The sequence below is a fragment of the Urtica dioica genome, chromosome 6 (genome assembly GCF_054948205.1).
Source record: "Urtica dioica subsp. dioica isolate 48M chromosome 6, U.dioica_male_clone48M_v1_H2, whole genome shotgun sequence".
Classification (NCBI taxonomy): Eukaryota; Viridiplantae; Streptophyta; class Magnoliopsida; order Rosales; family Urticaceae; genus Urtica; species Urtica dioica.
The window spans coordinates 43,598,841-43,620,220 of NC_142761.1; the positions used below are offsets into that span (position 1 = coordinate 43,598,841).

The 21,380-nt window shown below is 42.1% G+C and overlaps 4 protein-coding genes, 1 long non-coding RNA gene and 1 pseudogene across 6 annotated transcripts; 3 read left to right on the forward strand and 3 right to left on the reverse strand.

The window, feature by feature from the left end:
- The first annotated feature begins 272 nt into the window (after nt 1-272).
- Nucleotides 273-3,496, forward strand: LOC149394427 (cytochrome P450 81Q32-like). The gene is made up of 3 exons (XM_089617101.1): nt 273-910; nt 1,813-2,176; nt 2,728-3,496. The coding sequence occupies exons 1-3, from the start codon at nt 381-383 to the stop codon at nt 3,349-3,351; spliced, it is 1,518 nt and encodes a 505-aa protein (XP_089473227.1). The 5' UTR covers nt 273-380; the 3' UTR covers nt 3,352-3,496.
- A 766-nt stretch (nt 3,497-4,262) lies between these two features.
- Nucleotides 4,263-5,705, forward strand: PNSB5 (NAD(P)H dehydrogenase 18). The gene is made up of 5 exons (XM_089618451.1): nt 4,263-4,552; nt 4,661-4,721; nt 4,926-4,988; nt 5,081-5,139; nt 5,253-5,705. The coding sequence occupies exons 1-5, from the start codon at nt 4,325-4,327 to the stop codon at nt 5,490-5,492; spliced, it is 651 nt and encodes a 216-aa protein (XP_089474577.1). The 5' UTR covers nt 4,263-4,324; the 3' UTR covers nt 5,493-5,705.
- On the reverse strand, nt 5,567-6,324 carry LOC149394429 (uncharacterized). The gene is made up of 2 exons (XR_016299956.1): nt 6,247-6,324; nt 5,567-6,085 (listed from the first exon to the last, which is right to left on the reverse strand). It is a non-coding gene; the product is annotated as an uncharacterized LOC149394429 (long non-coding RNA).
- A 441-nt stretch (nt 6,325-6,765) lies between these two features.
- LOC149394430 (uncharacterized) lies at nt 6,766-9,860 on the reverse strand. The gene has a single exon (XM_089616465.1). The coding sequence runs from the start codon at nt 9,737-9,739 to the stop codon at nt 6,779-6,781; it is 2,961 nt and encodes a 986-aa protein (XP_089472591.1). The 5' UTR covers nt 9,740-9,860; the 3' UTR covers nt 6,766-6,778.
- Nucleotides 9,861-10,262: 402 nt separating this feature from the next.
- LOC149394431 (type I inositol polyphosphate 5-phosphatase 12-like) lies at nt 10,263-16,348 on the forward strand (annotated as a pseudogene).
- Nucleotides 16,349-17,644: 1,296 nt separating this feature from the next.
- Nucleotides 17,645-20,980, reverse strand: LOC149394432 (Actin-like ATPase superfamily protein). Of its 2 annotated transcripts, XM_089618401.1 has the most exons (4): nt 20,315-20,980; nt 19,243-19,398; nt 18,083-18,417; nt 17,645-17,811 (listed from the first exon to the last, which is right to left on the reverse strand). In XM_089618401.1, the coding sequence occupies exons 1-3, from the start codon at nt 20,876-20,878 to the stop codon at nt 18,091-18,093; spliced, it is 1,047 nt and encodes a 348-aa protein (XP_089474527.1). In that variant the 5' UTR covers nt 20,879-20,980; the 3' UTR covers nt 17,645-17,811; nt 18,083-18,090. The 2 variants fall into 2 exon arrangements, with proteins under 2 accessions (XP_089474527.1, XP_089474526.1); XM_089618400.1 differs by lacking the exon at nt 17,645-17,811 and having other exon boundaries at nt 17,821-18,417.
- Nucleotides 20,981-21,380: the final 400 nt, after the last annotated feature.

A 21,380-nucleotide genomic window follows, 5' to 3' on the forward strand; every position in this document is an offset into this window, starting at 1 on the left:
ATATATTAATGTATAACACCAATAAAGATACAAAAAAAAAATATTGATATAATATAATAAAGAATATTAGGTATACTAGCAAAAAGATAATTTGAAATAACCAAAATTCATTTTATCTTGTAAACCGCCCATCATCTAATATTTACACAATACTACAAATCTTAAATTCCAACGCTCTCCCATTGTGGAATCATGATCTTTCCACAACATGTCAATAGTCCTGAAAAGTTTTTAAATGGTGTTTACAATTATTCCGATATTTTAATACATTATATACAGTTATACACCTCTTCTGCGAGCATACATATACACATATATTCTATATATACAATCCATTATACACCCATCAACTCTCAAAACTCATATCGGAAAAAAGCTATATGGAAGAGTCGTGGTCACACAACACAACGACGATGTATGTCATCTCAGTCAGCTCCGTCGTATTTTTATATCTCTTCCTCAGACTCAGAAGAACCACAAAAAGACAAAACAAAAACAACCCTCCTCCGGGCCCACTTTCTCTCCCCATAATAGGCCATCTCTATCTCCTCCGAAAGCCGTTCCACCGCGCCGCCCACAGGCTCTCCCGGAGCTACGGTCCGGTGATGGGCCTCCGGTTCGGGTCCCGGCGCGTGGTGGTGGTCTCGTCCTCCGACGCCGCCGAGGAGTGCTTCACAAGGAATGACGTGGCGCTCGCGAACCGGCCTCCGTTTATAATGAGCCGCCACGTGGGATACAACCGCACCACCATGAGCACCGCCTCGTACGGCGACCACTGGCGTAACCTCCGTCGTATCGCCGCCATCGAGATCTTCTCCGCCGCCAGACTCAAGAAGTTCGCAGACATGCGGAGAAACGAGACTCTGCTCTTACTTTCCAAGCTCTCTTTGGGAAGCCATCAATGGCGAAGGTACATTCAGTCCAGCATTTTAAATATTACAGAGAGAATATGTATATATAATATGTATATATATATATATGTATATAAAGTTATTTTTTTCTCATTTGCTCGATTTATTTTTAAAAAATATACAATAAAAAAAAGAGAAATTGTCTAATTTGTGATCAATTTCATAACATTTTCCCACTTTCCACCAAAAAACTATTTTTTCCCAAAATGCCACCTTTATGTCAACAATGTTGACATCTAATAGTGAAAGGCAAACATAGATGTCAACATTGTTGACATAGATGGTGAAATTTTGGTGGAAAGTGGGAAAATGTTATGAAATTGGTGGTAGATTAAGCAATTTCTAAAAAAAAAACCTTATAGAGATAGTCCATACAAATAATTAGAAAAAGGAAATGGAAAAAAAAAAAAATTAGTTAGAGAGAGTTTAAGGTATGTGTCTTCTTATTTTTAAATTTCAGCTCAACTAACTATCTAATAGTAATAAAAAAAAAAAGATAGTTTAAACTAAGACTTAGTATACATTTTTAATATTTAAATAATTAGACTATAATTTTAATTGAGGGTAATTATTAAGCCATTTAAAACAATTTCTTTAGAAATTTAGACCCGACTTAAAAACGACTTGAAAGAAACAAGCTTGGCCATAGTAAAAAGCCAAGCTCAAAGGCCAAGTCAAGTCCCATACTATATATAAGCAAAAGCTAGCCAACCCATCCCATACTATATATAAGCAAAAGCTAGCCAACCCACGAGACAATTTGCCGGACGAACCAAGATCAATGCCACCAATCGGCCCGGCCTCTTCACAACGTGTGCTATTGAGTGTCAATTAAATTGATGTGTTCGTTATATGAATTTATTTAGTGTATGCTTCTAATGTAACCATACGGATTTTCCAGGGTTGAGATGAAGTCCGTCCTGCCAGAGATGACATTCAACGTCATATTTCGGATGGTAGCTGGCGACGACGTGCTGAACGACCCGTTGGAGGCGTCGCGAGTTCGAGAGATCATCAGGGAAGCCACAGCCAGCTCCGGGGCTGCGAACCTAGCCGACTTCTTGCCACTCCTCAAGTGGTTAGGTAATGGTTTAGAGAGGAAGGCGATGAAGCTTGCCAAAATGTACGATGACTTCTTTCAAGATTTAATCAACCGCTTTCGGGTCAAGAAAGATAACAAAAACACCATGATTGATCATCTACTTTCTCTTCAACAATGTGAACCCGAGTACTATACCGACACGGTTATCAAAGGCCTTGTTGTGGTAATTTTTCTTTTCTTCGTTTTGGCATTAAAAACTAAAAATATAAGGGAGTCTCACATCACATAGATTAGAGATGGGGATGTATCATTGATGGTTCTTTTTACAATTTGGTATACATATATATTTGTTTCATGATATTTAATTCTACATAGTTATATGATGTTTCTTCTTTTTCACCCCTAGTTCCCCTAATTAATAATAACAAATATTTAGCGATATAAACCACAAAAACATAAGCATTTTCATTTTAATCAACGTTTTGTAAATTTTTCGTAAATAACCATAAATGTTTCGTAAGTAGCCAAAAGTATGACGTAACCAACGTTATTTACACATATTTACTAGAAATTTACTATGCATAAATAGATTTACGTGGTTATTTACAAAAAAATTAACGAAATGTTGATTATTTAGAAATTTCTAATGTTTCATACGGCTAAATAGCCATTGGACCCTAATAATAATGTGCAACTTGTAACGCGATTAGCGTGCCGTTCTTACTTGCCACTTTACATTTTTATTTATTTATTTTACATATTACATTGTATTAGGTGTTATTGCAAGCTGGGACAGACACAAGCTCGTTGACGCTAGAGTGGGCAATGTCGAACCTCCTCAATCACCCAGACACGCTAAACAAAGCTAGGAAAGAAATCGACGACAAAGTCGGCTCACAGAGATTGGTGGAAGAATCGGATCTCCCCTCATTAGACTACCTCAAAAGCATCATATCCGAGACAATGCGTCTCAACCCGGCGACCCCGCTTCTCCTCCCCCACTTCTCGTCAGAGGACATCGTCGTGGGCGGCCACGACGTGCCGCGCGACACAATCTTTTTGGTCAACGTGTGGTCGATACACAGAGACCCAGTGCTATGGGGGAGCGACGCGAGCGAGTTTAGGCCCGAGAGATTTCTAGAGACAGACGAATTGTCATTGTCATCAAACATGATGCCGTTCGGGAAAGGAAGGAGGGCGTGCCCCGGGGCGGGCTTGGCCGAACGGGTTGTTGGGTTGGGCTTGGCTTCGATGGTTCAGTGCTTTGAGTGGGAGAGAATCGGGAATGAGCCAGTTGATATGAGAGAAGGCGGAGGGGGTACAATGCCTAAACTTGTTCCCTTGGAAGCAATGTGCAAGTCGCGCCCGGGTTTCGCTGATCTCATAAAACTTGTTTGATATTTCTATTATCAACTAATATAATCTTAGTGAACATATGTTGCTCTTGAAAATAAGATGGTCGATTATCACAGCTTATTAGAATGTGTACCGGTTCTTCTTGTTAAGAAAAGCAGTAGTCTCTACATTATATTGTTATTAAAATGAGGACACGATTGCTACAAACTCCACTTGCGTAGAATGTCTCATTTTTTTTCTCTTACAAACCTAATTTGATTATTAAATAGTAGAAATAAAGAGAAAGAATTGGTAATTGAAAAAAAAATATAACATATGCTTCTCCCAAATTACATTTTTTTTTTGTTTAAACGGAGAAAAAACCACAAGACAAACATATCCTTTCTTATCGCCTATTAGTTAGTTCAACTATTAATTAAATTATGTTTTCAATGAGAAATTTTGGCCCCAAACTCCATGTGTGTACATTTCTTTCAATATTTTTGTCCTCAAACTTAATTGATAATAATAACATCCAGACTAATGAGTAATGGCCGCACTTTTTTTTTCATTTTATTAGGGTGTCTTGTCCTGAAGCAATAAAAACACGAGGATGCAAATGCTACAAAATATACTAACTTTTTATATAAAATGAGACTGTGGTGGCACAGCTGCTAAAAAGCATAAAAAGATACAAGTCTTTTGGAACTTTTGTTGTTTGATATGTTTGGGTGGAAGATTGTTATAAACTACTAGCTTCTGTGACTAAAATACAAAATTAAATAACTAATTTGATGTGTGCCATTCAAATTTGGATAAGACATCCTCCAAAGACTCCGTCGTTACAAAAACAGGCTAGGAAAAAACAAATCATAACTCGCCACGTGTAACAGCATGATTAGCCAGTCTTACAATTCCAATCACAGACAGTGAGTACAGTAACAGAAGAAGCCATGCAAAGCAAAACCATACAAAAAAAAAGACTCACTTCACTATACACTTGACGCTGAAAAGATAAAGCTTTTCAACAAAAACAATGGCGTCTTCAATATCTCTTCTCTCTTCACCTTCAATCCCAAAAACAAGATATGTTTTTCGGGCTTCAAATGAGAAATCTTCCACGGTTTCTCCGAGAGTGTTTAGGGAATCGGGGAAGAAGACAGGTATTGACTCTTTCAGATTAAAAGCTGCGGGTTTGTACGAAATCGAGCCTGATCTCAATGAAGACCCAGTCGATCGAACGGCAACAAATAGTGTCAGCGCGGTAATATGAAATTTAAATATCTCCTCTAAAAATTAATTGAGGTTACATAAATTTACATTTGGTTTGTCAAGTGAATATTTTTTTTCTTTTATTTTTTTCAATGTTCAGGAAGATTTTGAGTATGGTATTTATGATGGACACCATACTTACTTTGAGGGCGAGGATAAAGGTATTAATAAATTGCAATTATTTTACACATGGTGTTAATTAATCTGTACTAAGAATTGATCTTTTTATTTTCTATGATATTGAATTTTGTTTGGTTGAATTAGTTTGCGAAGCCAGTAGATTAAGCTTGCGCGTTAGATATAGAGCTAGCTAATTTAGAGATTAATTAAGAGTTGTTCTAACTCATGAATCATGATATCTTCAGCAACCTTCTGGGAATCTCTACAAAAGGAATACGAATCAGCAGACCCTCCTACAGGCTTTCAAGGTCATGATTTATTGTTTTGTTTTTTAGTTACGTCATTAATTTGGTCCTGCAAAGCTGATTAATTACATGTTCGATTTTACTTTTTTTTTCAGGATTTATTTCATGGATGTTTCCTCCAGCAATTGCAGCTGGGATGTATTTCAATGTCCCGGTATGTAACGAACACACCGAAGTAGAATAAACAAAAAACTAAATTAATTTTTATTTTTCTCGTGAATAAATATGACGCGATTTTAATATTTTTGTCTTCTTTTTATTTTTCAGGGAGAGTATCTATTTATTGGGGCTGGTTTATTTACAATTGTGTTTTGCATAATTGAGATGGACAAGCCAGACCAACCTCACAACTTTGAGCCTCAAATATACAACTTGGACCGAGGAGTGAGGGACAAGCTAATTGCCGATTATAACTCGATGAGCATTTGGGAGTTTAATGAGAAATATGGCGAGTTTTGGGATTTCACCATCACCAAGAACCACATTACTAAAGTAGAGGATATATGATAAACCTTCAGGGAACAAAAAATAAGAAGAAGAAAAAAGAGCAAGGAAATATATTGTAAATAGTTTTTTTTCCCCCTAATATATGTATACATGTATGAATAGATTTAAATTGATTCTATGTTTTTTTCTTCTAATTACACTGTTTAGTTTGAAAAGAAATCGCAGACCAAGTTATCGAAAATATGTAATATGTGCCTACAGCTTACTTTTTCCTCTTCTTTATCAACTATTCACATTTGACTAATCTTTAAATTTACTCGAGTAAGATAATATCCTTTATGGTAACTTTTTAACAACTCAACGTACCTTTAGTTGCAGCTGGTTTAATCATGACCAACTTTAAAATAAAATAAAATAAAAAATAAAAATCCCACAAGTTCAAGTTCGATCCTCAAAACTTGTCAGCTTTATTATTAATAATTTAGTTGCCATTTCTTTCTTAATTCTGAAATCCAGCTATTTACTAAAATTAATAGATCGAACCAAGAACCAAGTTATCGATCACACAACAAACTGAGCGACTGAATTGCCTGACCTGTAATTTCCCATCTTTGATGCCAAACCACAGAGCTCAGGACATGAACGAAACTGTCCTGAAAAAAGGACAGCATTATAACAAAACATGAATTTCAATTAATTTTAATAGCTTAGCTCCCTTTAGCTGAAAATATTTTAGCCCAATAATACCAAGTATATCATCAATTAATAGCTAACCTTCTTTTAGCTGAAAATATTAATAAATAAAATAAATCACCTCTCTTGCGTTCCATTATTCTCAAGCTCAGGAGCGGCAAAACTGGAATGCCAATTCCACTTCTCTACCTCTCACCCTATCGTGAGCAATATAAAGATTAGATTGCTAAAAAAATCAACAAAGCCAGATTGTATCTTAAACTCAAAGTACCGATGTTTATAACAAAAATTTCCATCACAAATCCAAGTATATCGTTATAAGTCACATAATAACATCTGATACAAGTATTAGAATTTATATTATACTTTTAGTAAGAAGAAAAAAAAAATAGAGAACGTGTTAATTTCAACAATCCAAAAAACAACGTAAAAACAAACACCATGCCGATAAGGGAAATTGAGTATCAAAAGCTTTATTTGGTCATACCTCTAGAATGGTCTCCGCTCGTTTCTTCACCGATCAAATATCCTCAACGAGGAAGAAACTCGACCCAAGACTTCAGATTTGAAGCCAAGTCCTCATCATTTGTTGTGCGATTTTTTTTTTATTATTTTTTTTTATATGCACATATACATATATATACATACATGTTTCACACCTTTTTGTTGTACAGATCGTTTAATAGCCTCAGGGCATCGTCTTTCTTCCCGGGCCTCGCAAAAATAGAACTCAAACGTATCAACGTACTTTTGCAAGGAACGAAGCCTTTCTCGTGCATCTCTAGCAAAAATCTCTTCGCCTCTCCTACGTAAGACATTCGGAGAGGCCTCGCCAGCTCGGGCTGCTTCGACAGATCACACCAACCACTGACGAGTATATCGTACGTCGAAGAGTTGGGCTTCGTTCCTCTCAGACCCATCTCCTTCACGAGCTCCCTCGCTTGGTTCATCTTTCCGGCGCCGGCGAGGTCGCCGATGAGCACGTTGAACGTCCCGGCACGAGGCACGATCCCCCGCGAGACCATCTCGCAGTAGAGCTTCATGTACTCCCTCCGATTCCCGACCCTCCCGTGACCCGAGACCAAGCTGTTGTAAGTGTAGGCGTCGGGGACGAACCCTCTCTCCTTCATTTCGTCAAAACATTTCTCGGCTTGTCTCATCGAACCCGCCGCGGAGAAGCCTCCGATGAGGATATTGTAAGTCGCGGCGGTCGGAGAAACTCCCTCGTGATCGACCATCCGAGAGTACGTCGAAACCGCCCGATCTAAACGGCCTCGGACACAATGGCCGTGGATGAGAGAATTGAACGTCGAAGTGTCCGGCGAAATCCCCGAGCCCGTCATTTCGCTCACGACCAGATCGGCCTTCGAAGTCATTCCCGCCCTGCAAAGGACCGTGACGAGGTTATTGTAGGTCCTCAGATCGAGCTCGAGACCCGAGCCCACGAGCTTCCTGTGCATCTCGAAGATCGCGTCCGAGCGCTTTTTCCTTGAAGAAGCTTCTAGAAGCACTCGGTGGGTGGTCGCGTTCGGGGGAGTTTTATGGGCCACCATCGCATTCAAGATATCCAGCGCCTTCTCGATTTCTCCGGCTTCGCAAAACCCTTTTATGAGACTATTGGACGAGTTCGAACTCGGTACTTGACCTCGGTTTCTGACTTCGCACCAGAGCTCGTGGGCGCTTTGGATATCGCCTTGTCTGATATACGCGGCGATCATCGTGTTTCGAGTGGCTTCATCGGGAGCCAAACCGAGTTCCTTCATCCCGTCGTAGACGGACTTCACTTGATCCTTCCTGAATCTCGAAACCCCGTTGATCAAGACGTTGAACGCGATGGTGTCGAATTCCAGCTTCTTGTCCGTCATTTCCCGGGCCAAGTTAAGAGCTGCCGATTCGTCACCGGATTTGAAGAAACCGTCCATCAACGACGTGTAGTTCACGAGATCGAGCGACAAGCCCCGAGACGCCATATCTTCAACCAACCCCTCGACTTTTTCCATCTTCTCGGTCCCTTTCAAGTGTCTGACAAAAGCTTCGAGCACGTAACATGATTCCTCGATCCCCGACGATCTGAATTCCTCGTAAATACCGAGAGCTTCCTCGCGATAACCGGCCTTGAAATACCCGTCGACCAGCGGGGCATAAACGAACGCGTTCGGCGAAATATTTCCCTCCCTCATCTTCCTCAGAAGATCACGAGCTTCGTTAAGCATGCCTTTCTTCACGAACCCGTTCACCAGCGACGAATAAGCGACCTCGTTCGGCTCGATACCTCTCTCCACCATCTCTCCAAAAACCATCAAAGCCCGGTTCAAATCTCCAAGTTTGCAATACCCGTCGATCAGTATCGTATACGTGACACGGTTCGGAAACAGACCTGCCTCCAGAAGATTCCGGTACATTCCCTCGGCCTCTTCACACTTACCGGCTTTGAAGAGCCCGTCGATCACGGAGCTGTAGAGAACGACGTCGAATAAGCATCCTCGGATAACCATTTGGCCCTGAAGCATGAGAGCCTCGAGAACGAAGCTCGACTTGAAAAACGAGTCGACGAGGATCGTGTACGAGACGTGGTTCGGGTCGATCTCCCCGAGAAGAACTCGTGCCTCGGTGAATCTCCCTCGCTTGCATAGCCCGTAGAGCAACGAGCTGTACGTCACAACGTCGGGTAAAATATCGTTGGTTACCATCTCTCTGTAGAGCGAGAGAGCCTCGTCGATCTGTCCTCGCCTGCAATACGCCGATATGATCGTGGTGTGAGTAACCAGATTCGGTCTCTCACCAGAGATTTCGTCGACGATAGCCTCGGCGGATTCGAGGTCGTTGTTTCTGAAGAATCCGTTCAGAAGCGTGTTGTGAGAGACGATATCCAACGAGGATCGGGATTCGTCTCTCAGCCGGAGAGCGGAGATCGTATCTCCGGCCCGGAAATGGGCGGCGATGAGAGTGTTGACTCCGACGATGTCCCTCGCTCCGGTCAGGCCGTCGAGAATTTGCTCGCCGTAGCTTGCCATTCCGATCCGGCAGAATCCCCAGAGCAAGGTGTTGGAAGTGTAATCGTCGATCGGAACGGCCTTCTTCACGGCCTCGGAGACTAAGCCGAGAGCAGCGCGAGGCGATCCGAGGCTACAGAAGCCCCAAATTACGGTGTTGTAAGTGACGGCGTCGAAATCGCCGCCGTCTCTGAGAATCTCGAGCGACGCGGCTAGGTCGCCGGATTTGCAGAGGGAGTGAATCACGACGTTTCGAGTGATGACGTTCGGGGAGATTCTACGGCAAGAGAGCAAGTCTCGGTAGAAGAGGCGTACCTGAGAGAGGAAGCCATGGGCGTTGAGCTCGCAGAGGAAGAGGTTCCAGAAGGAGAGAGAAGGGACGAGGGAGAGAGACCTCATGGCGGAGAACGACTCGGCGGCTCTGAAGGCTCTGTCGGAGTTCAGGTAGAGTCGGATGAGAGTGCAGAAGAAGGAAGCGTACAGCTTTCGTTTCGAGCGAGGAATCATGGCGGCGGTGGTGACGTCACCGCCGTCTTCGTAGGGTTTCGAGCTGAATGAGGCGATGAATAGAGAGCGGAGCTTCCGTTTAGCTCGACGGAGGTGAAAATGCTTCAACGCCATTGATATTTCTTCTGTCTTTCTTCTCTGTTGATTAAGATTTAGATTTTGAAACCTCTCTTTAGTTTCTCTTCTCTTTCGAATATCTTGTTATAACTTCTTCTTCCTCATCTTATGCGACGGCGATATTCAATTGACGGCGAGCTTCGAGAGAGAGTTGAAGAAGTTGAGAGTAAGGTACTTTTGTTTAAAAAGATTAGAAGATGTGTGTAGTTTTCTAATTTTCCAATTAAAGTGTATATAAACTTAAAGTTAGTATGGTATAAAAAAATAACGACCATTAAAAAAAACTACACAAAAAAATATATAAAAAGAAAAGAGGAGTGTCGTTTCACGACCTGTGAGAGTATAAGAAGAGAAAAAAGCGGGAATATATAAACTAATAATAGGGAGAGAGGTGATTGAAAGGTAGTGCGTCAAGAATGGCACGAAAAATGGAAGCATTGACCGACATATACACAACACCACCACCAAAAAAACCACAATCTAATCACATTGACGCTGAAGAAGAAGAAGAAGAACAAGAATGAAGGAACTAGAGGACGATGAGAGAGAAGCGTCGCTGCCGGAGTTCGTCGGCGGCGGCGGCGGCGCGGGTATATTTCGCGTGCCGGCGCGTGCGGCGGTGCACCCGGGTCGGCCGCCGTGCCTCGAGCTGCGTCCGCACCCGCTTCGGGAGACGCAGGTGGGGAAAGTTTCTTCAAACTTTAGCATTTTTTTTTAGCCAAAATTTATATGATTTTTTCAAATTTATATGAATTTTTGGGTCGGCAACTGCAGGTGGGCATTTAAAATTGTAGCTTTTTTATATTTTTTTCACTCAAATTTATACGATTCTTTAAAATTTCCGCCTCCTGAATCAACTTTTAAAAATTACAACTTTTATCTTAAATTTTAGCATTTTTTTTAAAATATTTTTGGCCAAAATTTATATAATTTTTTAAATTTTACCCCCTCTTGAATTTATTTGTTTTCAAATTTGCTCCCCGGCTTGAATTTCTGGCTCCGCCGCTGCAGGCGGAGAAGTTTCTTCAAACTTTAGCATTTTTTTTTAAGTATTTTTTGCCAAAACTTAAATGATTTTTTTTTTTTTTTTTAATTTACCCCCCTCTTAAATTGATTTGTTTTCAAATTTGCGCTCCTTGACTTGAATTTCTGGCTCGGCCACTGAGTGCAGGTAGGGAAGTTTCTTCGCAACATCGCTTGCTCGGAGCGGCAGCTGTGGGCGGGCCACGAGAGCGGGCTGCGGGTGTGCAGCCTGCGGGAGGCCTACGAGCCCGGTTGCGGTTTGGGAGGCCGAGTCATGCGCGGAGACGAGGACGCCACGCCCTTCCACGAGTCCGCCACGACGTCCCCCATCGTGTGCCTTTTGGCGGACGACACCAACCGCCTCGTGTGGAGCGGACACAAGGACGGGAAGATACGGTCTTGGCGGATGGACCACTCGTCTTCGCTCCCGACGTCGCCTTTCAAGGAGGGGTTATCGTGGCAGGCCCACCGATCCCCCGTTCTCTCACTCGCCATGACCTTCTACGGTGACCTCTCTCTCTCTCTCGCCTTCATTTTTTTGACATTGTATTTCAATTGGTCGTTGATGTTAAGATTGTAGCTTTTCATATTCAGGAGCTAAAAATGTGAGAAAAATATATATTATTATGAGAGCATATGTGAAAAAATCATATGATTTTAGGCTGAAAATGTAAGAATTTGTTAAAACCGGGGTAATGAATATTCCCCCGGTCTTTACGTGGGGTCCGATGATCACTCATCTTAAGTTGAATTTTTTTTTTTTGGTAATTCGGTCTGATTTTAAGCCCAAGACTGCAGCTCTTTGCAGGCAGAGCCGGGATTTACATGAGCAAATTTGATATAAAAAGAGTGAGAAAAAATTATTATTGAGAGGAGCATATATGAAAAAAAAATGGAAAAATTTGTTAATAAACGGGGTAATGAATATACCCCCTGGTCTTTACGTTTGTACTTACTCATCATCTTAGAGTCCGATCTTGTTAAGTGTTTTTTTTTTTTTTTGCCGGCTGCTATGAATTCCATATTCACGAGTGACCCTATGATATAATTATAGTCGATTGACTCATTGATTGGTGTTAAGTATCACGTGGTTCCATCTTAAAATCGATACTCGGCAAGACGAATTCACTCTTGCGAGATCTCATTGTCCATGACCGGGTGCTTATTTGAGCACATTTCTGGAAGAGGAGTTGGGAAAAGAGTGGCCTTATGATAATCATTATGAACTAATTATGAATTCTTGTGATGCACGGTTTTTTTTTCAGGCGACTTGTGGTCGGGGTCGGAGGGCGGGGTGATACGCGTGTGGCCGTGGGAGAACATCGACAAGTCTCTGTGCCTGAAGCCGGAGGAGAGGTACATGGCGGCACTCCTCGTGGAGCGCTCCTTCATCGACCTCCGCGCCCAGCAGACCGTCAACGGCGTCTGCGGCCTGTCCTCGCAAGACGTGAAATGCCTCGTGTCCGACAACGCCAGAGCCAAGGTCTGGTGCGCCGCTTCGCTCTCCTTCTCCCTCTGGGACGCCCGCTCCAAAGAACTCATCAAAGTCTTCAACATCGAAGGCCAAATCGAAAATCGCGTCGACAATTCCACCACCGAGTCCTCCTCCTCCGCCGCCGCCGCCGGCGCGTCATCCTCGGAGGACGAGATCAAAGTCAAGTTCATGTCGACTTCGTCGAAGAAGGAGAAGTCGTCGTCGTCGTCCTCGTCGTCGTCCTTGTCATCGTCGTCTGGGTTTCTGCAACGGTCGAGAAACGCGATCATGGGGGCCGCGGATGCGGTGCGCCGCGTCGCGACCCGAAGCGCCGGAGCTTTCGTCGACGACTCGGCGAAGAGGACGGAGACGATGGTGGCCTCGCCGGACGGGACGGTTTGGAGCGGTTGCACCAACGGGGTTCTCGTCCAGTGGGACCCGCACGGGAACCGGGTTCAGGAGCTGAACCACCACCCGTGCGCGGTCACGTGCTTCTGCACGTTCGGGACCCGGATCTACGTGGGGTACGCGAGCGGCTGCGTCCTCGTTTTGGACCTCAACGGGGGCGTGATCGCCCGTTGGGTGGCCCACAGTAGTCCCGTGATCAAGCTCGCGGCTGGGGACGGGCACGTCTTTAGCCTCGCGACCCACGGCGGGATCCGAGGATGGAACATCACGTCCCCGGGGCCTATTGACAATATACTGAGGTCCGAGCTCGCAGCGAAGGAGAAGCTATACACGAAGCGGGACAACCTCAAGATCGTGGTCGGGACGTGGAACGTCGGGCAGGGAAGAGCCTCACACGACGCGCTCATCTCGTGGCTCGGCGGCTCCGCCGTCTCAGACCAAGACGTAGGAATCGTCGTCATCGGACTCCAAGAGGTTGAGATGGGAGCTGGGTTTCTCGCCATGTCGGCCGCCAAAGAAACAGTAAGTAAACACTACCTTTTTTCTTCCGGGTCCATAAGGAAAATAGCCAACTTAAACGTTTGATATTGCTAAATAGCCAACGTTTGGTAAATCTTTGGAAAATAGTCATTTTTATGTATTTACAGACGTAAATCTTAGATAAATAGCCACCTCTATATCTTAAACCACGTCATTATTTACGGCTATTTAGCTAAGATTTGTCAAACGTTGGTTATTTAGCAATGTCAAACGCTTAAATTAGCTATTTTCCTAATTTTTTGTTTTCTTTTTTATGTTTTTCGTATTGATTCGGGTGTGACACATCATGATTTTGTGACATTGTAGGTAGGGCTAGAAGGAAGCTCGGTCGGGCAATGGTGGATCGACAACATAGGGAAGGCGCTCGAGGAAGGAAAGACCTTCGAACGCATGGGTTCGAGGCAGCTTGCGGGGCTGCTCATATCTCTCTGGTGAGTATTCAATTCACATCTCTCTCTCTCAATGTCACACAATCCTATATTGATTGATTTTTCCTCTTGTTTAGGGTACGGAAGAATCTTCGGACACACGTCGGGGATATCGACGCGGGAGCTGTGCCGTGCGGGTTCGGCCGAGCCATTGGCAACAAGGGCGGCGTGGGACTGAGGATTAGAGTTTACGACCGCATAATGTGCTTCGTGAACTGCCACCTGGCGGCCCATCTGGAAGCCGTGAACCGGCGCAACGCCGATTTCGACCATATTTACCGGAACATGGTGTTCAATCGCTCTTCGAACTTTCTAAACAACGCAGCTGGTATGATCGCCAAAAACTTCCTTTTTTTTGTGTTCCTCTCTCGCCTTTTCCACGTGTTTTTCATTCATTCTCTCTCTTGCAGCCGGAGTCTCCACCGCCGTCCACATCCTCCGCGGCACAAACGTAAGAACGAATTAAAGTTCTCTGGTTTGTGTGTATACGAACGCGTGTTATTGAAAAATAAAGGGCTGTTTTTTTTCGGGCGGTGATTCAGGCTATAGGCGGTAACGCAGAAGAAGCGAGGCCTGAGCTTGCCGAGGCGGATATGGTCGTGTTCTTAGGGGATTTCAACTACCGGCTCTTCGGGATCTCGTACGACGAAGCGAGGGATTTCGTCTCCCAGAGAAGCTTCGATTGGCTCAGGGAAAAAGACCAGCTCAGAGCCGAGATGAAAGCCGGGAAAGTCTTTCAAGGGATGCGAGAGGCTATCATCAAATTCCCTCCCACTTACAAGTTCGAACGGCACCGAGCCGGTCTAGCAGGTAACAGAGAATCCCATTTCCCTTCTCTCAAAGCTAGCCATAAAAATTAGAAAAATAGTCGACTCAAACGTTTGATATTGCTAAATAGACAAGGTTTGGTAAATATTAGGTAAATAGCCATAAATGATGACGTGGCTTAAAATGGCAGTGGCTATTTACTTGATATTCACGTTTGTAAATATATAAAAATGGTTATTTACTTAATATTTACCAAACATTAGCTATTTAGCAATTCTCAACGTTTAAGTTGGCTATTTTGCTAAATTATTATATATATTTAACTTGTTAATCAATTCAGGATATGATTCCGGAGAGAAAAAGAGAATCCCCGCTTGGTGCGACAGAATAATCTACCGAGACAACCGCCCATCGTCTGCAGTGACGGAATGCAGTCTCGACTGTCCCGTGATCGCATCAGTCTTGCAGTAATGCTCACATTTTTCTTTTATATTTTTCTTCAATTCCGATCACAATACCGACGAAATAATTTTTTTTTTTTTTTCGTCGCTGCACAGATACGATGCGTGCATGGACGTTACAGAGAGCGACCACAAGCCGGTTCGGTGCAAGTTCGGCGTCCAAATCGCTCACGTCGACAGGTCGGTGCGGAGGAACGAGTTCGGGAGAATATTCCGGACGAGCGAGAAGATACAGTCGATGCTTGAGGAGTCCCGTTATCTCCCGCAAGTGAGCGTAGGAGCGGACTCCGTGGTCCTCCAGAACCAGGACGCTTTCAATCTCCGTATCGCCAATCGTAGCCCCAGCGACGTCGTGATTTACCGAATCGTCTGCCAAGGTCACTTCGGCGGTCCCGCCGCAAAGGACGAGGATTTCCCCGAGCAGTACCTCCCGAGAGGCTCCTTCGGCTTTCCCCGTTGGCTCGAGGTATCTCATTCTCCTACACATTTTTATTTTATGGTGGTATGGTTAATTCTTGGGACCTAGCAAAACCTTGGGTAAAAATGGCGCTTGGCGCGATTATTGCATTTAAAATTGATTTTTTGAAATATGGACCCCGATAAATTAATTGATCATTCATATAAACTACTTAACGGCAAATGTTCCAAAATGAATCCAACGAGTCACTAATAATCCCATGCTAGCAAAACCTTAGGTAAAAATGGCTCTTGGTGTGGTTATTGTGTTTAAATAAAAATTAAAAAAAATAAACAAATAATTGATATTTTTGAAATATGGAACCGATAAATTAATTAATGATTCATATACATTACTTAATGGTAAACATTCCAAATAAATCCAACTATGTCACTAGCGGAGCCAGGTGGAGACCAGGGGCGTATTTGTATTTATATTTTTAGCTCAAAATAATATGATTTTTTTCATATTTGCCCCTTGAAATATATATATATATATATATATATATCTTACACACTTGATTTTTTTCTTAATTTATTAATATTATTGAAGACAAATTTTAACTTCCCCACTTCTGTTAGGGCCTCGTGGATTTTAGTCGGGTTTAAACTAGACAACGGTTATTAAAAAAAAAAGAATAAAATCAAATATTAATTTTAAATTTGAATCTTTTTACTACTAGATTAACCCGGCAGCGGGGATAATAAGGCCGGAGCAGACGGCGGAGGTGTCGCTGCGGCACGAAGAGTTCACGCTGGAAGAGTTTGTGGACGGGATTCCGCAGAACTGGTGGTCGGAGGACACGAGGGACAAAGAGGTAATTTTGGCCCTGATAGTCCAAGGAAGTTGCTCGTCCCGAACCGTGTCTCACAAGATTAGCGTTCGCCATTATTTCTCGGCCAAGACGTTCCGGCTCGAGTCCCGCTCGTCCAGCAGCTGCGAGAGCACCAACTCTGACACCGCCGATCACAGGTACTTGAAATCCGATTCCAAGAACGAGAATTCGAGGCCATAGATTTAGTCGATGCACGCGTGTACATACACACATCATATCATCATCATCGAGTTGCTTCGACGTGTTTTTTTCTTGACACCTTTAAACCCCCGGGTTTTTTTTTTTTTACTCATTATTGTGTTGTAGTTGAAACTTTTTTTATTTTTTTATTTCCCATTTGTTATTGTAATCTTGTAGAACACACTGTTTGTGAGCGCAAAGTGGATATAGATATTATGAGAAACATAGCGACAAGGGTTAGGAATATCTGATATCATTTATGATTACTTCTTTCATTGTACACATATATACTTGGGATTTTTTATTTTTTTTTTAATTTTTGTCCATTCACACAGTTTACTATACTACAAAGAAGTTCCAAGTAGAGATATGTACACTCTTCATTTTATCAAGACAGCTGATATATTTCTTGATTTTGTCTGCTGTTATTACGGGTCAGACGCCGGAATAAGAAAAATAAGAAGCTCGAAAAATAAAAGAACACGAATTTATATCAGTTTATACAAAATATAGATACATCCTCATTTTCATTTGGGTCTGGTGTACGGTTTTCACATCGGAAAAGTAGAAATTCCCAATATTTGAATGTAAACTTGACCGAGATTGATGTTTGTCCAACATAAACTATAAAATCATAACTAATTAAGTGCAAATAAGCTAAAAAATCATAACTAGTTAGCTAAAATAGAATGGTGAAAAAGGAGCTACATAGCTCATCATTTTCAAATAGCATCAAAATAACCAAAGAGTGAAGCAAAAACATTTAATAGAAATTGTCCAATCCCACCCAAACCTTAAAAATAAAATTAAAAATTAAAAAAAAAATAAAAAATCCTTCTACAAATAAAAAACTTCAAGAAATCTGAGGTGTCATGGCCAGACCTGAGGTTGGCCTCCCGAGTTTCTGAATCACCCGTCATAAACTTTTTTAAAATCATAATTTACTTCATTTTTTTCTTCTTCAAGAGATTCACCGCAAAATATGATTAATCTTATGCTAGGCATACAACAAAAACAAATACATGAATGCGTGTTCAAGTCAATAACTACCAACTATAAAATCATATCTAGCTCATCATTTTCAAATGGCACCAGAAATATTACCATAAATTGTTCAAGCCCACCCAAATCTAAAAAATTTCTTCCACAAATCAAAAACATTAAAAAAAAAAAAAAAATCCAAGGTGTCATGGCCGGACTTGAGATTGGCTTCCTAAGTCTTTGAATCACCCATCATAAACTTTTCTAAATCAGAATTTACTTCATTTTTTTTTTCTTTTCTAGAGCTCACCACAAAATATGATCAGTCTCACCGAAAAAGGTACAACTACATGAATGTTTGTTCAACAAAAACTACAATCTAACTGCCCATTCAAACCATAGAGCACAAGGGATTGCATAGCTCATCATTCTCAAACCCCACCAAAAAAAAAAAAAAAAAATCTTAATAAGTGAAACTAGAAATCTCCAACTACCCAAATCTAAAAAATTGTACCTTTCTTCTACATGAGATTGGCATCCTAAGTCTTTGAATCACCCGTCATAAACTTTTCTAAATCATAATTTACTTCATTTTTTTCTTTCTTTCTAGAGACTCACCACAAAACATGATCAGTTTCACCAAAAAGGTACAACAAATACATGAATGTTTGTTCAACAAAAACTACAATCTAACTGCATTTAAACCATAGAGCACAAGGGATTACAAAACATCTTAATAAGTGAAACTAAAAATCTCCAACCACTCAAATCTAAAAAAATTGTACCTTTTCTTCTACGTGGGGACGACATTTTCGGTCTCTCTCCAGACGGCTTGGACTTCGTCGGTGCGGAATCGCTGAGTGAAAGTGGAATCCTCCAACGGAGTGGAGGCACCGTTGGCGAAGGCGAGGAGACCCGTGTAGGCGATCATGGCCCCGTTGTCGACGCAATACCGGTCGTCGGTGGCGAAAAGCCTTCCGCCGCGCTCGGAGCACATAACTCTCATCATTTCTTGGAGCCGCTCGTTGCAACCGACGCCGCCGACGATCAGGACGTCCTTCGTGTCGCAGTGGGCCATCGCGCGCTCCGTTATCTCCACCAGCATCGCAAACACCGTCTCCTGCAACACGCACGCACCCCCGTTTTAGTTATCGAGAGAGAACATCGGGACGATCAATTTTTATTTAATCATGATTTTAATCACAATCTGGTCGCGAAAACTAAGAAAATTGCATTACTTTGACGTCATCGGGATTGCGAATATCTAAATATAGCAAAAAGTGGGCTTTTTTTCTTCTTTTTTTTTTTTGGACTAGTTAGGAGTTGGCTAATTGTCTGACGATCGTTTTTTTTTTTTTTTTTTTGCTATCATACACAGCATCATTTTTAGATGGAATAGGTAGATAGTTATATACTCCCCAAAAGTGTTTTTTTTTTTTTTTTTTGGTAACCGTGGTTAAACCCGACTAAAATCCATGAGACCCTGACAGTATTGATCGGGAAACTGTCGAGGTGGTCCCAATTGTTGCGTTTAGGAGCGAATCGAACCAAAATCTACTAAAATTCACATGACTCGCCCGAACCTAGACCAACTTTTAAGTGGTATTCTTCTTTTTGCTTCCTCGTCCTCAAATTCTCAACTGCCTATAAAGAGAATCCTACGAAATCCCCAATACTAACTCAGAGTCTAAGTCTACTTCTCATGTTCAATTCAGAGGAGGTCTATATGTCGAACTTCCAAGGCCTCGTGGTCTTAGTCTAGTGAAGCCCTGATGCCCACAGTTATGAATTTGGATAGTATTCATTGAATCTCCGGGTAATTCTAGAGACCATCTGATTCGTTACATTTCTCATGTAACTATCTATCAATATCTAACTTCCTCTATGGCTAATATCATAACATAGTCACATTCACAGGGGCTAGAATAAATGAATGAGGACTTGCCTGGAGAGAGTAACAGAGATCGGCCGGGGTACACTCGTTGTTCTTGAGCTTCTCGAGAGCCGTGGCTTCGATGAAACTCAATAGGCCGCTGAACGAGACGTCCATGCCTTTCACTACGTACGGAATGTCGATCAACTCCTTCCCTTCCTTAGCCAGCTGATCAACACAACCACACATTCAATCATTACACATCGAAAACAACAAAACAAAGAAGGAAAAATCATACAAAACAGCCGTCTGAAACTAATTGATTAGCAAAAAAAATAAAGAAAGTTTCAAGCTTTCAGAAAAACAGTCTATGTTGTCAACAAGTTTCTTTTTTTTTTTACATTGTGATTACATTTTTTGGCCGTTTCACTAATTTTAGGTGAAACATTTGACTAATTTGCAAAATCTATTCATTTCAATTGGCTATATATCATATAAACTAATTGAGAAGCAAAACAGCCAAAGTTTGAAACTTTCAGAAAAACAGTCTAAGCTACATTAGTCAAAAATTTCTTCGACAACTACGATCAAATTTTGTTGACGATCTATAAAGCAATTTATCATTTTTCAAATAATTTAAGTTGAAACAAGGTACTAGCACTTATAGGCAAACGTTGACTATTTTGTGTATCTATTATTTCAATTAGCTAAAGAAGCTAATCCCGAACTTTGGGGTCGTCGAATTATTGATGTAATCACAAAAACAAAACAAAACAAAAAAATTGAAACCGGGTATGATACGCACTGATAATTTCTGTACTAATTTGAATATAAACGGAACAAGATATCAGACATTCGAGAGGTCCGTGCTCTCCGATTCGGAATTACTTCCTTACAAAATACTTTCAGACTATTCATTGCATACCATTTCTCTACTAACCATTGATATCTACAAGCTAACAAACTTCTAGATATTCTACATTAACCTCTAACTTCTCGAACTAATTATTCCAATGCCCTTAATATCTGAGGTCCTAACAGGGTACTTGAACATTTTTTGTTGCTATTTCAATGATTTTAGACAAAAACCTTTCGACTATTCTACAAAATCCATTAAATTCAATTCATCTATTTATCCCCGAACCTGCTCGATATTATACCCGGGGCTAGGATCATTGGATAAGCCGAGAACACGCGCGAATCGGTCGAGGCAGTTTCCGACGGCGATATCGATAGTCTCCCCGAAAATCCGGTACCGTCCCTCGCTGTAGGCAATCACCTGAGTGTTCCCTCCGCTGACGTAGAGCACCACCGGATCTCCGGCGCCGGTGACGGCGCGTCCCATCTCGATGTGCGCGACGCAGTGGTTGACGGCGACGATTGGTTTTCGCCAGAGCTGAGAGAGGACTCGGACGACGACGGCGGGGATTTGGAGCGGCGCGCCCATGCCGGGCCCGCGCGTGTAGCAGAGGCAGTCCACGTCGGCGGCGGAGACGCCGGCCTCGGCCATGGCGGCGCGGAGGAGAGGGATGACGTGGCGGAGGTGGTGCTGGGCGGTTTCTCTGGGGAGGAAGCCTTGGCCCGCCGGGGTTATGTAGGTCCGGCGAGGGTTGGATAGGATTGTGCCGTCTAGCTTTGCGATTCCGACGCCGATCTTGTTCGCCGAACCTTCTAGACCTATCGCTATCATCGTCTTCTTCGTTTGCATTTTTACAGAGAGCTAGAGAAGCTGGTTCGCTTCAGTCGCAGCTTGTTGGTCAAATGCCCTTTCTTTACTCTCAAACCCCTTTCTCTTAAACCATCTCTTTTTTTCTGGTTTTTTTTTTTTTTAATCAAGAGGAATGAATAACAGAATTACATTTTAGACCATTCAAGATTCAACTTTACTCTCTTTTTTCACACTTTTGGCTCACTTTTCTGAAAATTTAAAATTTAGCCCCCTGAAATTGTTTTTTTTTTAAATAGCACTCCTGATGAGGTTTTTTGGCTCCGTCCTTGATTGCTAGGATTATCCATCCTTGTAGTAGAAAGTTAATTATGAAGAGTTATGATTCGAAGATGGAGACTCGATAGATTCGAGAGGGATCGAACGTAAGGATTGAGTTACCTGAAATTTTTCATTAGGATTGAGTTGCCGCTTGTTACGAAAATTATAATTTCTACCATAAAAGTTTATGAATTCCTATTTATTGGAATATTTGTAGCTCAAA